Here is a 17474-nt window from a genome sequence, read left to right as displayed (position 1 = left end):
GATGCAAGTTTGCAACCCGCCCCGATCTGGAGTAGGTCACATTAGGTTTCCATGGAGACATAACACTGGAATAAAGGCACATCATCTTATGCAAAATCATCAGTTTTCATCCAAAACCCAAAGCATTTCAAGTACATACACAGTCTTTGTCCTGAAGCCTCATTGCCAATATGTTTTCAGCCTAAACAGACATTTTCATATTTTTGTGCCTATTGGCTTCAAAAACTTAGAATTCTTGCAAGATTAATGCTGTTTTCTCAGTCCACCGTGTCTACCTCAGCTAAGAGTGGAAGTCGTGCCAGGCAAAGAAATCCGGCCAACACTCTTTGACAGTTTAACCTTCCTCAGAGGTCAGTCCTATTCTTACAGCAGCTCTGTCCAGCTCAGGCTCCTGCTACACAGCCCGGGCCAGCCCTGTATTATAACCAATCATAGCCCAATCCAGGTCCATTTTACAGAGATGAGGGATGAAAGGTCCGATTAGGGCCTGCTGGAAGTATTCAACGCGCAGCCCCCCTGCCCCGCCCGCACCATCACCCCAGTCGGCGGCCCCTTCTAACCAGCCCCCCCCCTCCCCCCCTTCAGCTCTGCACTGCTCTGGTTCTGTGTGCGTGATTGACATGTGAATTACAGTGTGTGGTGATGATAATAAGAGTGCTACCCGGGGGCCAGGCCCGAGCCTTCCAGCCAGCAAGCCAATCCCAGCTGGCAGCGCCTGAAAGATAACCGCTGCCACCATCTGAAGAGGCAAATAAAAATGACAAGCTAACTGTTAAAGGACTGCAGATTTTTCACATGTTGTTTTTAAAAGCTTTTGTGGTTCTGCCAAAAGGTTTTTTTTCTTTCTCTCAGCTTTTTTTCCCCTAAAATGTTCACTTTTCTTCCCCCCTCGCCTCGAGAACCACATCCAGAAATACGAAACCCCTCATTTATCAGGGACAATCTAAAAATAATTCCCCGATCCACTGTGTGGCGATGGCTTTGATAAGGAATATTTGTGTTAAGAACGATTGCGCTCAGCGGGACTAAAACAGATAAAGACGTGTGGGACTTTTTTGGGGGGGGGGGGTTCCTTTAACAACAACCTCCTCCTACCACATTTACACCAAGCAATGCTTTCCCAATGGATAATGACTAGCTCTCCTCACCATGCATGTTAACAACACCAAAAGGAGCCCTCAACACATCTCAAACGCCCGCTTCTTAAGTCAGCTAACAGTCTTGTAAGTCTGTTTATGTTTGAGTGGCTGGCAACGTTCCCTTTAATTTTATCCAAACAGTCCAATATAATGTGCTGGTTACACATTATGGCATTAGGAAATTACACTCTAACACCCCGTGGATTACTTGCCCAACCCCTTGACACCCTTCTTGGGAAGAGAGTCCTGCTTTGGCACAGCGGCACGTCTGAGCCGTCACTCCCAAACGTAAAAGGCGCTCAACTCTGATCCTCACATGCAGAGTCTGACTCTCATTATCAATTACGGCTGTTTTTGTTTCTTTTTACCGCAACCATTAACCACACCAGTTACTGGCAGCCATAGGGAGAGGGAGAGGGAGAGAGAGAGAAAGAGAGAAAAGAGGCAATTTTCATCAAAAAGAATTAGCTATCCAAACAAGTGAGATGAATGTGCCGTAGAAGCCGGATTCACAGCGGGCCTCATGAAAAGCGTTGTGGACAGACCAAGATCTATATGTGTTTAATAGGAAGAGGGTGAGTAGCACAGGGATAACTAGGGGCTTAGGAAGAGAAAGGGAAAGAGAAGGGGGGAGGAGAGAGGTGGAGGGAGAAGATAATTCACAACACACTTGTGGTGAGAGAGAGGAGGCTGCTGCTGTGTCTTGGCAGAGATGTGGCTCTCCTCTCCTCTTTTCTCTCTTGCCCCTCATCCCCCTCTCGTTACCCACCGGAGGCAGAGGGAGCCAGTGAAGGGCTGGATGCCGTGGCACATGAGCCATTAAATCTTCCTACACTGTGGGCAGGGGGAAGGCGCTGGTACCAGGCTGCGTGCCCAGGCACCGTGCAGGCAGCCAGACCCATAGAGCAGCTAGAAGGGCAGGGAAAGGTGCTACAGCTGGATACTAGCAACACAGGAAAACTAACATTTCTGTCTCTTTGCTCATTAGGTTTTTATATTGGTCGAAGTTAATTAAGAAATGTGTTGGCACCTTTAATGTTAAGGTGAGACACGGCAGGTGAATAGGGTCACATTATTAACTTATATATATCATCAGGAAACTTTGCCATTGTTATTTTTTGCATTCCATTTTTTTCAGAAGTGTTTAAATGCATATGCAATATGGCCATATCTAAGTTATGGTGTGTCAATTTGCATCTCTTTAAAAACTAAATATCTGGATTTTGGATGAAGCCAGATTTAAAATCTTTATTTAGTTTTTTAAACATATTGGAGTCCAAAGTTTTCATAGAACAGATTTTGAAATCAGCCTTTTTTAAAATTTTATAAATCAAAAAATATGTACAGTTCTTGTTTTCAGCATGTTTTTAAGAAGAAAATCTATCATAAATCAGAAACTTAAAATTATATAGCAAATCCTTTTGTAATAACCTCTAGAATAGTGTTAGGAATGATTATGTAAAGATAGTTGCTTTAGAAGTTGAGATTTTTGGTTCACAGTTTTGAGGTAATGGCTGTTATGGATGGTTTTAGGATAAATACACAGATCCAAACAGACAAAGTTAAGTAAAATAAACACCTTAATGTACATTTTAGACCTTTTATTTATACTAGTATAAAAGAGGACGTGTTATGGAAGCCAAAAATTGCAAAATTGCTTGAAAAAACAATGTTTTTGCCTCCTGTGTTTCGCCTACAAAAATGGCTACATAATTTCCGAAAACAGTTTGGCACTTGAGAGCAAAAGTTACTTAGAAAAAAAGGTAAATTGTGCATTTGTTTGGGGTAATTTCCAGCCCTGGGTTTGGTTTTTCAGTATCGCTGCTGGACAGTATATGTGGAATGTAATGAAAGTGGACAACAACGCCCATGTGAAAAACATGTTGCCTAGTGTGACTCATTGATGTGTTTTTAATAGTTTTTGGGACAATAATGGAGCTCTAGCCCATAAGATATAGCACAGACCAAAACCACTGGTAGCTCCAGTAGGATCAATTTAATGTTGGTTTGGCTATTTATATATAAAAGTAGAGAATATAATTAGCCTTATCGTTTAATGTATTCCGTTCTTCTTACAATATATTACCTTTTAAAGTTTGTATTGACTTTTATCTTTAAAACAGTTTTTAATTTTGTTTTTAAATGTGGTTTTATTCCCATTTCAATGTTCAAACTCAAAATTCTTACTTCTGTGCATCAGTCTTTATTGTTTTGGTGTTCATCTTATTAATATTGTTTTTATTATGGCTGTCGTGAAGCAATTTGTGGTCACACTGCAGCCGACAGCTGAAACTTGTCTCTCTTGTGGTTCACAGGGGGAGATTGTCTTCGTTGTCATCGGCAGCCAAATCTAATTAACTGCACATTTCTGCCAATGAGAGCTGATTGGAGGAGAGGATTTGGACGCTTTTCAACGGCCAATCAAGAGGGCAGGATGCAACTGTGTTGGCAGACACGGCCAATGAATTTGTGCGGAGCAGAGGAGTCCGTGATCATCAGCGTCTCACTGACTCACCCATTAAAGGTGGAGTCAGCAATTCTGGAGAATGCTAGTTGTCAAATTCACTTGTTGTCAAAAATCAGTGAATATCTCCCCATGATCCACTCCCTGTTTGTACTGTGTGTGAACTGAAAAAGTACATGGTGTTAATACACAGCCTAGGCTCTGTGAACTCGTATGTAAACAAAGGGTATGTAATCAAAAGGGGGCCCATCGTAGCTAGCAACATACCAGTTAACAGAGGTTAGAATGTGTATAAAAACTAGATTTGTCCAGCACACACACAGTACGTACATAGCAGATCATGAAGATATATTCACTGATTTTGAACCCAAAAATTGACAACAAGGGTTCTCCAGAATCACTGACTTCACCTTTAAGTAGCTGTTAACATGTTAACAGAGGCAGAAGCCACGAAGAAGAACTCTGTTTAGGATCCCCGCGGAGTCTCGACAGCTTTACCCCTCGAGAGGGACAAGAAGGAGGTTATGAGTAGCAGATGTGACAGGAAAGTCCTTCCAGACAATCAGCCACACACACACACACACACACACACACACACACACACACACACACACACACACACACACACACACACACACACACACACACACACACACACACAGAGGCCTATACACACGCCATGGAGCTGATGACATGTCAGGGTCTTGGGAATTTGTCACTCTATAATTGGTCATGTTGTAAAAAGAGTTTTGACTGGTTGCCATAGTTCTGTTTCTGCTCTCTTCTTCTTCTTTCTCATCCCCCTTTCACATAATCTCATGATCCTTTGATGCTGTCTATTCAAAGTTGAATAAAAGCACTCTGTAACAACATGTGTAAATAACAAACAGTCCATACTGTATGTTACATGCAATCCTCATTTAAAGATGATTCAAATGTATGTCAGGAGCATCGTTGGAAACAATTAGCACATCATTGTCTCTGTATATAGTAGTGTGTTTCTCCAAGTGAGCCCTCATTCGTGTCCGATATACAGAGAGACTCACAACCCATTAGTGCCACAATGCACTAAGTGTGTACAGCATTCTATATTCAAACACTCCACATATGTCGCAGAGTAACGGGGTGGTGGAAGTTTGACGTTTGGCATTGAGTGGGCATCCGCTCCCGCAGCCCATGCCCAGAATAACCTTCACACACATACACACACACACACACACACACACACACACACACACACACACACGCGCACATAAACACTCACACAGAAACCCACACACACTAACTGCTCAGCATCAGGATCCAACTTAAAACAAACCATCAGGGGGCCCCGTCACATCCACTCAGCACTGAGCAACAGACAGACAGGACTGTTTATAAACACACACACACACACACACACACACACACACACACACACACACACACACACACACACACACACACACACACACACACACACACACACACACACACATAAACAGGCATTAATTTGTGAGCATGTGCACACATACAGTACAGACAGACTCCTACCATGAATGCAGGGGCTGGTCGTGATTACTCTTTGGGCACCAGCCTTCAGCTGTACCCACAGACTAACACACACACACACACACACACACACACACACACACACACACACACACACACACACACACACACACACACACACACACACACACACACATTTCAGCTTAATGTCAGTCATCAAGTCTTAGTGAAAACCTGATGCATGCATGGTGCATGTCATAAAACAAAGCATTTGTACTGGAAAAAGAGAAGCAAAACTATTTAGTTCAATAAAAACCACATTTTCAAACAGCCAAATCTCCCTTTAACCAACTGCAGTCTACGTTTCAATCGTGATTAATGTGTTGCACTTGAGCGTCTGAAGCCTGCCACTAAGTTTCAATTGCAAACCAATTATTCACCAATGATCATTCATTAGGGCCCTGGATACGCAAATCAACAGCATGCGAGCGGCCCTGAAGGCGCAAAGTGATCGGAAAGCCTAATTGCAGCTGATCATCAAACTTCCGCATTAATGGAAACCCGAGGCCGACGCTAAATTGGATTTGAGTCTTGTTTCCTCCAAGCGTGCGTATTGGGCTTAATAAGAGGAAACATATGTGCCAAACATCCCTGAATGGGACAAATGCAGATTTTTTTTTTTTTAAGAATCAGAAAAGCACATGGCACAACGATCTCCATCACTCGTTTGACAGTTCATAATCCTACAACGAAGATGTATGAGTTGACTGCCGAAGACAACATGGCAGAATAATCTCTCAAATTTGAGTTTTTTGAGAAGCACACACACACACGCACACACACACACACGCGCACACACACACACACACACACACACACACACACACACACACACACACACACACACACACACACACACGTTTTCTATCAGTTTCTCACGTCTTTCCGTTCAATAAGAGGCTTCAGTGTTGGGGCCCCGTGCGCACAGAAACGCACAGCAGCCGTTTATTTCTGTTGCACTATTCTAGACTCCAGGCCCGCGTGTTTGTTGGATGCATTATTTTTATTACTGCATTGGAAGAAAACGACAAGTTTGGAACAAAAATAAACAGAAATCCCGGCCGCAGTCCTCTGGTTATGATGACAGAGAGCATGTGATTCCGGTTGGTCATAGTTCTCCCATTTCCCGGCTGTTGTCAGAGATTTCCATCACCAACCAAACCAACCGTGCCGTAAACACAGCCCTCATTTGTTTTCTCCTCACAGCAATTATATCATGTGATTAAAAAACATTTTAAATAGAGCCTTCGCTGACTTTTATTTGTGTAAAGCGGATCTATTTCATGTCGAGGAGTAATGTAATAATCCCGAGCTGTCATTACGGCCCTAGTTTTTCTCCCTGTGCGCCGAACTACATCTGATCTCCCGCTCTTATGAGAACCAGACTGGGCGCACACCCTCACCGGGCACCGCAAAAAGGAGAAGAAAATGAAGAAAACAAATCCCACTTTTATACCGGAGGGACGGAAGACAAGAGACCGCTTTAAGGAAAGCCCTCAAATTAATATAGGAAATGTTAGCTTCAGAAAACAGAAAATGCAGCGAGTTTCATGGGGATATTTGACCTTCCAGATGGTCTGAATTATAAGACTTAAATATTTGTGCCTAGAGTCCCCCTGCCAGCGCTCTAAAACGTTCATTCTATTTATCTATGGGATGTCTAAATGGAGGAAAGCAACACACGCAGGTCAACAGTTTGCTCGTGCAAAAGCAATTACAGAAAATGTGCTTCATTCATTTGAATTCAATTACATTGGAGACTTAAATCCTGAGTGTAGGCTAAACTCCATCAGCTGTCTAAATACTTATTTTATTTGTATTATTGTGTGGTATACTACTCTCTAAATGTTATCTTTTAATCAATTGCTCCTACAATTAATTACAAAATATCGCAAACCGTTAAAAGGGAACCAACGCCTAAACTGTATCATCATCGGACCGTGCGTAAAGATGCTGCTTCTCGGTTGTCCTGGATGCTGAAAGGCCACTGTGACCAGGAAAACACTGCAAAAAATGTTATTTGTAATAATACAATTTATGTTAAATTAATATTGTATCGAGACTCATTAGTTTGCTTCAACAAGTGGGACAATTAGGCCTACTAAATTGTTAGGTAAGTTGATATTTTTTTAAATACACTGAATTAAAGATCTGTCTTGAATCAAGTTACACCTGTTGATAATGATCAAAGGTTCTACCTCATTTTGCATCATTTTAAGGTGTTGACATTTCCAAATGAAAATGGGATTGCTATAGGCCTGGAGACATTTTTTGTATTTCTCTTTTGCAGAAACGTATTACGATTTTTTTATTTCAGGAAACAGACCCTGCGTTCCAAACCACATACTTTTTCTTTTCACCATACAAAGCATGCTGGATTCCATTCTACAAAATGAAATTGGATGTAGTAGGGCATCTGGGTATTTTTCGGCATAATGCTTTAGACATCCTAAATCTTTTTTTCTGGGATGTATGGGAGTATTGGTATTGGAACACAGGGTAAGATTTAAGGCCTGGTTGAGTGTGATATTTTTTGCAGCGCAGGCCCATGTGTAGAGGAATGCACCGTGCACCTCCCTTTCTGTGACGCGCACAGGGGAACCAGAGGAACAACCTCCGTGTGAGACAGACACGGAAAGGGGAGACACAGTAACGGATTAAGGGAGAGAGAGAGTAGGAGAGAGAAAAAGAGAGAGAAGGAGAGAGAAAGAGAGAGAGAGGGAATATTGTAGTTTGAGTGGACGAGAGGCGTGCCAACAATCAAGGAGTTTTTGGATGAGGGCGCGCGCGTCTTGGAGAACACATGGAAACGCACCGGATCAATTACGCAGCGTCACGGAGCCGCCGAGAGAGAAGAGGGGCTCCCTAAGGTGCTGCTGTTGCTTCTGCTGCTGCTGCTGCCTGATCTACCCCCGTTACTGTCCTTTGAATGAGTCGGGACACCCAAGCTTGTGAGGGGAAAAAGTCACAGTTCAGACGGATATACACTAAGACTTGCAGAAAAGACGAGGATATTTCAGCCTAAAGATGCAGGGTCTGAGTTCCCGGGCTCACGCCTTCTCGGTGGAAGCGCTGGTCGGGAAACCCTGCAAGAGGATGAAAGTGTCGGAGGGACACGAGTCAAGTTCAGCTGGAGACAGCGGCAGCGAGACGAGCATCTTCACCGGTGAGGCGGAAGGATTGGTGGATTTCCGAGAACATCAAATGTCTTTAATAGAAGCACATTTTACGCACGAGATGGAATAATAAAACCCACTGCATAATCAGCCGTTTGCAAGTTATTTTGCTTAATCAGGGCGAGATTTAATTGATTTAATACATGTTTACAATTTACCTTGTCATAATATTTCATCAGTTACAATTCAATATGATTAAACAAAATTGTTTTCGTGGGGGGAAAAAAGTTTTGTAAATAATCTCCCAAGTTTGTTGGTAAACTCTCTGCGATACTTTTTGTATTATAATTGTAATACATGCATTGTAAGATCTATTTTCCGCTTATTTAAATCAAAACGTTAAAGTTGGAGCAAACTTATAAATGTTTTTGTAAAACAAAATGTTTTGCATATTAAAGGCTACCAGGCTTCTTGTATCAACGCCCCTCATCCCATCTCTTTGCCCCTTTACAGGCCTGAACGAATATCCAGTCAGCCACATGAAGAAAGCAGGTTCCACACGGAGAAAGACAGAGGACACTTCAGGTGACCCGGAGAGACAGGCGCTTAAGGCTGGAGAGGCTGAACTAAGCAGCGGGGAGGAGAACAAGCTCAAGCCGAGGGAGAGCGACTGCCGCCTGGATAGAGTGGACAGAGGCGTCCGTGTGGAGCTCCAGGGCTCCGAGCTCTGGAAGAGATTCCATGAGATCGGCACCGAGATGATCATCACCAAAGCTGGCAGGTAGAAACTTCAGTCTGGATGAGAAAGACGCTGTTTGCAAATCCTTGGAATATAGGTGCATAGGTGTTGTTCCTATCCTGGAAATCTTTAAAATTCAAATGCTTTCTTGACCCTTTATAACCGTGAGCAATAGGAATAATATTTAACAATAATGTACTGGTCATTATTTATAATATAGGTTATATGTTTGATTTGGTCTGCATGTGCTTGAAATATTTTAGTGTTAAAACCAGACCCATCAGATCAAACAAAACAAAAGTTCTATTACATTTGATTGTAAGATAGGATTTTTTATTCGTTTGAAATTCATCTCAAATATGATAAAGAAAAACTGGACAGAAGTCAGTTTAAACCTAAAAAATAACAGAAAATATCAAATGAAAAAAGTGGCAAAGCAAAGTTTTTGGTCCGTTACAATTTTACTATAAATGAAACACACGCTGGGGGGTCTTTATCAAATTACACGATGTATGATGTGATATGATATTTCCATGAACTGCTCTGCGGTCACAGGTGCGACTTAATCAGGTGTAAAACGGCTCTGCGCGCGCTGCAGCCGATCACTAACTGTCATGTGTTTTACATTATTTTAGACAAATTGCAAGAAGTCATTGGTTAATAAATGATAGAGCAGAAACTGTAACTTGTGAAGTTATATTTATAGTTATATTTACATGTCGAAATAGAGATAATAATTCCTCGGTCTGGACGTTTTTTTGAGTTTATTTTATACTCTGGAATAATAATTTAAAATAAAAATAAAATTAATAGTATGTGTCCCGTGAGTCAGATTTATTGGTTTTGACGAAAGTAACTTAAACTTGGGGAATTATTAAAACTTTGTCCAAATGCATTAAACTCTATTCTCCGGTTGTTCGTTTTTATGTGATCCAAGACTATCGATTACAATATGAAATCCTGTGGTGCACTCACTATACAGAAATATCCCTGGGCCGATTAAAAACAAATTTATCTTCCAGTGTCAAAAGAAATCCATTCGCGGTCTGAAGGGTAGCCATCTTCTGTTTCCTTGCCGGGATGAGTTATTGGGACATAACCACTCGCTGAAATCTAAGTTCCGTTTATTCAATTATGGAGAACACGCGCTATAAATCTCGGCAGTGAAGATGCCCTCGTGGCCCCCTCGAGGTCCGTGAACTTTTACTCTGAACTTGGCCGCGACGGGATCTCTCTGTGTGGGTTTTATGATGCATAATCCTCACCGGCTTGAGCCCATATATTCAACTTTAAAACGGCACCAAATACGAGCCATTGCCAATTTCTAATCAAGTGTCTTCTCTTCGCCTCTCTCGTTAGGAGGATGTTTCCCTCTGTGCGCGTAAAGGTGCGCGACCTGGACCCGTGCCAGCAGTATTACATTGCAATGGATGTCATGCCCGTGGACTCAAAACGCTACAGGTAAATGTGTGTGTGTGTGTGTGTGTAAAATATTTGAATCTATCTATCTATCTATCTATCTATCTATCTATCTATCTATCTATCTATCTATCTATCTATCTATCTATCTATCTATCTATCTATCTATCTATCTATCTATCTATCTATCTATCTATCTATCTATCTATCTATCTATCTGTCTATCCGTCTGTCTATCTGTCTATCTGTCTGTCTGTCTGTCTGTCTGTCTGTCTGTCTGTCTGTCTGTCTGTCTGTCTGTCTGTCTGTCGATCTATCGATCTAATCTAATCTATATGTGTTTGAAATAAATAAATTAACAAACTAATTCCTTACCTATCCATTTATGCACATGCGTACTTGTGCAGGTATGTGTACCACAGTTCTCAGTGGATGGTGGCGGGAAACACGGACCACTCGTGCATCTCTCCGCGGCTCTACGTGCACCCGGACTCTCCGTGCGCAGGCGAGACGTGGATGCGTCAGGTCATCAGCTTTGACCGCGTCAAGCTCACCAACAACGAGATGGACGATAAGGGACATGTAGGTAACCCATCTGAGCATGCGCTGTCTCCTCTCTCTCTCTCTCTTTCTCTCTTTCTCTCTCTCTCTCTCTCTCTCTCTCTCTCTCTCTCTCTCTCTCTCTCTCTCTCTCTCTCTCTCTCTCTCTAACCTAATACTTATACAGTCTGTCTCGAACTGATAGTGGCTGGTAGATCTGTGCAGCATGCAGGTGAGACTTTTTTAGTGAAAGGATGGAAGGCAAATTTGTAGTTTCTTACTCTATTTAAGATGAGTCTTGTGTATTTTATGCCTTAACTCATGACAGGACTGTTGTGTGACTTAAGTTATCTTTTATTGATCTCAAACAATCAACATACTGTTAAAGAATAAAATAAAATAAATCACATTCCGTCAAAAAACAAGGATGCATTTGAGAAGGAATAGGCAGAAGCACAATACTTAAATAGTCCGGCCCCTACTTTATAATATCATATTAATTTAGAAGAAAATATTAAAATATGGATACACAATAATTCAAGTCATACAATAATATGAAGTGATTATTTTGCAAATGGAGCACTGAATTGAGTCAATATATGCTCAGGTCTTCTCCTCCTTTCGCTATTGGTCAAGTACTGTTTTCTTGTACCTTTTTTAACTGTACAACATCATGGCTTTGTTTGATTTCATTGTTTTGTTCAATCCACAAGGTCAACCCACAAACTCAAATACACATATAAGTAGTTCAAACAGTAGCTTGTTTAAATATAAATGTAATTATTTGATGATATTTTAAAAAAAAATCAAAAATGGTCTGGTCATTCATTTTTGTCTTACTTTAAACATACATTGTGCAGTTGATTTGATAATGGTGTGTATGATGTTAAGGGAGCATCAGAGTGAATCTTAAATTGCTTCAGTCTTGCTTGGATTGCGGTTGAACACATATTGAAGCAACACTAGAGACAGGAAGTGGAAATCCTCCCTAGCTCCAGAAGTTCCTGTTAAAGGTTCAGTGATGTACAGATGTGACAGATGTGGTGACTGGGGAGGCTGCAGGAGGCTTTTCACTTGATCCGTGTGTTTATAAAGAGCACCAAGGAGTGAGTGTGTGTGTGTGTGTGTGTGTGTGCGTGTGTGTGTGTGTTTAGAGGATTCCTTCTTACGGGATATGATCTAAATGGGATATGATCTAAATCAGCCTCATCATATCTGATCTTGTTGTGGTCACTTTCACTCATTTTGCTTTTAAACAGTGATGCGTGATGTGTTGATGGCCGTACCCTTTTTGAAGTGGACACAGTTTGCTTTTTGCAATTGAATTTAGCAGTTTTGCCGCTTTGTTTATTCGGCTTTGTCTGATAACAGGTTAAAAAAGCTGCACTTTAACGCACATGTTTGAAAATGTAAGAGTTAAATATTTGTATTTTACACCACATTAATGATATTTAATGTTTGTTTTGGGGCTTAATCCTTATTAGTTTTATTGTACGTAACACCAAATGTAGGACTATTTTGCAATGTATTATCGTGTTGTAATGAATTATGACACCTGTCTAGTAACATATTTATCCATAAATCAACTATTCAGTTGTGTAACGGAAATGATGAGTGTGGAGAGCAACATAGTTTTTCATGTTTATGTGTTTAAAATGATCAAAAATACAGAGTTTTAGCAACAGTTTGAGCAATATCCACAAACTGCTTACCATTTTCTGTGAAGCTGGAACAAGATTAATCACTGATACTGAGTAATCTGAAAAACTAAAAACTATTTGTATTATTTAATCTTAATACAGTTAAATATCATTAAAAAAATTCTGCAGAATGTGATAGTTATGTAGATGTACCCCTTTTTGGACAAAATAAAACATTTTTTACATCACCTTGGGCTATAGAAAATTGTGATTGGCATATTTCACTCATGTCTGACATTTTAAACACCGAAAGATGAATTGCTTAATTGAGAAAACATTTCTCATATTGATAATGGCATTACACCTACTGTATACCTTTGTTTCTACAGTTCAACTTCAAGTTAATCATATAATCGAATCTACACTTGTCAATAAAACATTAAAATACCGTTTTTTTTCTTGCCGTCCTCCAGATCATTCTGCAGTCGATGCATAAATACAAGCCCCGCGTTCACATCATCAGACACGACCCTCGCATGGACCTGTCACAGATCCAGTCTCTGCCCGCTGAGGGAGTGCACAGCTTCTCCTTCCCAGAGACAGAGTTCACCACGGTAACAGCCTATCAGAACCAACAGGTGAGACTGAAGAGTGACATACCTGCTGACAAAACCATGAACAATGGATTCAACTGTGGGTGTTCAAGAAAGTATTGCATTTTATTGGATTTTTATTGTTGGATTTTATAAAACATAGAAGAATAAGGCATGTTTATTTAGTTAATGAATTTGTGTCTCAGTTACAAATATTTGTTAAATATCTGATGTTTTGTGTTTACATTTTATAACCATTATGCGCATGGACGTAGGTTTTGTTTCAACATGGTGGGGGGGGGGGGGGGGGCACATTAAGTCTGGGGGTGCTACCCAAGTAAATTTTGACCGTCAAGCACTTAAATTACAGGATTCTGATAAAAAAATTTATACTTTTTCTGCATCAATTTATGGTTGAAATATTTTAATTTATTCAATTTGGTTTGAAGAAAGTCACTGCAATAGTGGGAAGTCAGCAAAGTTAAAATAGTATGGCCTACTTTAGGGGTGTCTGAAATGGTTTGGAAATACAGTAAATAGTTACAGGTAGATACACAAATGATTGTTTTCGGGATAAGGGGGTTGTCTATCATTTTTTTTTGAAGTGGCCAAATTGACCTCATCTAAATATTAAAGGGGGTATATCCCCTGCATTCTCCCCCCCAAAATCAACACCTATGTTTATGCACCAGAAATATTGGGGAAACAAATATCATGTATTTTCTATTGTTGTACACTCAGTAATATTCTTTAAAGATCCAATCAAAATGCTTTAGTTCAAACATCCAGCAGGTGATGAGGCCCTTTCCTCTGTGGTCTCTGCAAAACCATAAATTTCACTGTCCTGACTTTCTGCCAGTGCCAGTTGTTCAGATCGAGTGTGTGTGTGTGTGTGTGTGTGTGCGTTTGTGTGTGTGTGTGTGTGTGTGTGTGTGTGTGTTAGACTGTGCGCGCATGTGTGTGTGTGTGTGTGTGTTAATGTGCAAGGGGAGCTAACTGACCCCACTGTTGGCTACCATTCCTCCAGTAACGGTATCCGTCCGCGGGGACAGCCAGCTCTTTTCATCAGTTCTCCTTTTACGATCAGCGAACGTATTATTACAGAAACTCAGTAACGAGCTGTGACTGGGACCGGCCGCTGGAGTCCACAGCCCGTAAATGCACCAAATAAAACTGTACGACCTCCAAGAACCCTGTTTGACATGGCCGATCGCCCTGGGTGCTTCTGGGAGATGCAGTCCCTCCCCCCTACCCCCCCCCCCACACACACACCCCATAAGGAGAGCTATGCCACTCTCTGTACAGCAGTAAAGCTGAGTTCATTGTTCGTTTTTGGTTCTAACCTACAGTATATGTCTTTTCCTCTCTCTCCCTGGGCAAGATCACAAAACTAAAGATCGACAGGAACCCGTTCGCCAAGGGCTTCCGAGATCCAGGAAGGAATAGGTACCAAAACCCAAACATCCTTCACACTTGTTACAGCTCAAAAAGCACTTCACTCAAATACCCAAGAGGGACTTTAAGCTTCAACCGCCGACATCCGACACCACATAAAACCTTCCAATGAAGTCAAACTGCGTAGTGCAGAATTTCACACCTCTCAGAACCAATATTTAAATACCTGGAATAACATTTTTCAGTGCTTTTACAGTATGTGTGTGTGTCTTTGTGTGTGTGTGTGTGTGTGTGTGTGTGTGTGTGTGTGTGTGTGTGTGTTTTTTTTATGTGTGTCTAGGGGAGTGTTGGATGGCTTGTTGGAGTCCTATCCCTGGAGAGGCCCGCTCAGCTTAGACTTTAAGCCATTCACCATACAGCTCCAAGGTACGACGCTGCAATACTTATTATTACTAAATCACGGTTCACCGTCTTCATTATAATTCTGTGGGATTGAGAGAGTTATGATGCCAAGGCTACTAGAGAGTTCTGAAAAAACAGAAATAACTGTTTGGAATAAACACACTCAATACTATGGCACCAAATAGACATAATATAATAATGACTTGAGTTTAAAATGCTTTTCGGTTAGGACTGTTTGGATTTGTGTGCTGTGAAACTTCATGTTATACTGTATGTAACAATGTTGAATCAGCTTTGGCTAAGCACCAGTGAATAGTCCCTGTGTCTCCAGAGCAATGGGATGCTCCAAGAAGTGTTTTGTCTATGTCATTCAACTTTCTGATGAGGATAATATATTATCTTTTTCATAAGCATGCCGCTAACATTTAGTCAAATAATATAAATTATGGATTAGTTATTTCTGGCTACTAAATCCTTGTACCTCCAACAAGTATTTGTCTTTGTGATTCGACTCTCCGACGTCAGTGTTGTTAAATAAGTAATAATGCCTAATAAATAAGTGAGATGAGTATTTTGTCTCCTTAACTTGGGAACTTCAGATATGTTACCATTTCTATTCTTACATAGTTATGACTCCTCTGCTCCAAGAAGGATTTTGTCTTTATGATTCCAACTTTCTTACGTCCTTCCCAACAGGGAGCTCCGGATCACCAGCCAACAGCATGAAGACCTTCCTCCCTCTCTCCTCTTCTTCACCCCTCCATCCATTCTCCATGTCAGCTCTCTCCTGCCCCGACGCTGCTCTCCACGCGTTCTCTCTCCCTCTGTACGGCAAATCCTCCAGCCCCTCACCCGGCTCCTCGCTATCCAGCCGAGCCTTCTCTTCCCTGGGTGCGATGGACAGACTGAGGGGCCTACCTCCACTGCCTCCTTCACTGGCGGACCACCCGCTCTTCTCAGCCCTACAGGCCAAGAGACCTCCCCATTGCAGGGACCCATGTCTCCACGGGACGCCCTGCCTCTTCCCCCTCCACAGCAGCAGCCCCCTGGGGCCTCATAGTCCGACCCTCCTCCCCCATCTGTCCGACACCGGCGCGGGCCCCTACTGTCTGTACCGCTACAGCTTCCCCCTCAACCCCCAACTCAACGCAGCTATTTCCCGACAACACGCCAAACTGGCCGAAGACACCACAGACTGTCTGCTGCGCCAGTCGCCGTGGCACCCAACCACCAACCACTGCCTCTGACAGCTGGACCGCACTGTAAAGGCTCCGGCCCATTGAGTGTAACGAGCCAGAGCATATTGCATCAGAACAGGGGGGAGGGGGGGGGGGGGCAACGCTCTATTGGAGCAAGACTCAAAGGAGCAATAAAAAAAGGATTGTGGCGGTGTGGGGGCATTTTTGTTGTATTTAAAAACTGTGTAAAGGACAATGTGTTGGATTTACTAGCACACAAAAACTAAAAACTGATCCTGAAGCAGATCTCCTCTTCACTGAGCGCATTCATCAAAGGCCGACATTGGAGTGGTTATGATGGCAATATGTAGATTTTGATTTGGGACAAAATGAGTTTGACAATATGGGACAGTTTCACTTTGAACTACTTCATACACCATAATGGTTTTTACCAAAGAGCATCCGCAATAGGACCAGAGGTATGTAATATAAATATTGATAAACACAAAGAGTTGACAATTGAAGTATTTTTCATATTTTCTTGTTCAGTTCATGTGCAAAATGTTCCTTTTTCCCCATAAATAGTGCGTGTATAAACAGAATGAAAGAGGAAACGCCTTTGTTGTTTGTGTTTTCCAGTTGTATTCCGAATATTCCGTGTGTGTGCGTCAAAGTCAAACAGAAACACATATGTGCTATTGTGCAACAGGAAATTGATTTTGCATGAGAAAGTATGCAAACATCTCCTTTGAGGTGCTCTGGTGTTCCTGCAATAGGACACGCATTATGTTGCAAATATACAACGTTCAACAAAAGAGTGTTTTTTTCTCGCGTTTTTCGTGCTCCAAACCTGGCTGGATGTCGGTGTCAGGCTTGGCCACCCCTGACTAATAACATGAGCTCATCAAGTCTCTCTGTGATTTTAGAGGAAGAGCAACAGCTGCCAGGGTTCAGACGGCCAGTTTCCATTGCCGTACTTTATTACCAATAACAGCACTAATCAGAGACGCGTGGGGGTGAAAGGGTTATTCTGCACAGGCCTTTTATTAGGTACAGTCTATAACGAGATCCGCAATAAGGCTTCTTATACCCTCTAATTCATTTATTATTCTAGTCATTGTTGTAACATTGTTCCAGGATCAGCAATTAAATCAATTCGTCTGGGCAAAGTCTTGACTCTCTGACACATGCACTGTACAAATTAAAAAGTTAGCAAGACTTTAGAATTTTCAAGGGAACTGTCTTCACTAGATGTTTGAGGTTTGAGGCCAACTCAAACTTTTCTGCATTTAGTTGAG

At 41.7% G+C, this 17474-nt stretch overlaps 1 protein-coding gene across 1 annotated transcript; it reads left to right on the top strand.

The window, feature by feature from the left end:
* Nucleotides 1–8181: 8181 nt before the first annotated feature.
* tbx22 (T-box transcription factor 22) lies at nt 8182–16245 on the top strand (the record flags this gene model as incomplete). The annotated part of the gene is made up of 8 exons (XM_080035272.1): nt 8182–8320; nt 8784–9051; nt 10369–10470; nt 10836–11010; nt 13082–13246; nt 14583–14647; nt 14937–15022; nt 15695–16245. The coding sequence occupies 8 exons, from the start codon at nt 8182–8184 to the stop codon at nt 16243–16245; spliced, it is 1551 nt and encodes a 516-aa protein (XP_079891398.1).
* Between the last annotated feature and the right edge of the window lie 1229 nt (nt 16246–17474).

Source organism: Ammodytes marinus (genome assembly GCF_949987685.1).
Source record: "Ammodytes marinus genome assembly, chromosome: 10".
Lineage (NCBI taxonomy): Eukaryota > Metazoa > Chordata > Actinopteri > Uranoscopiformes > Ammodytidae > Ammodytes > Ammodytes marinus.
This window is presented reverse-complemented; position numbering and strand designations above follow the sequence as displayed.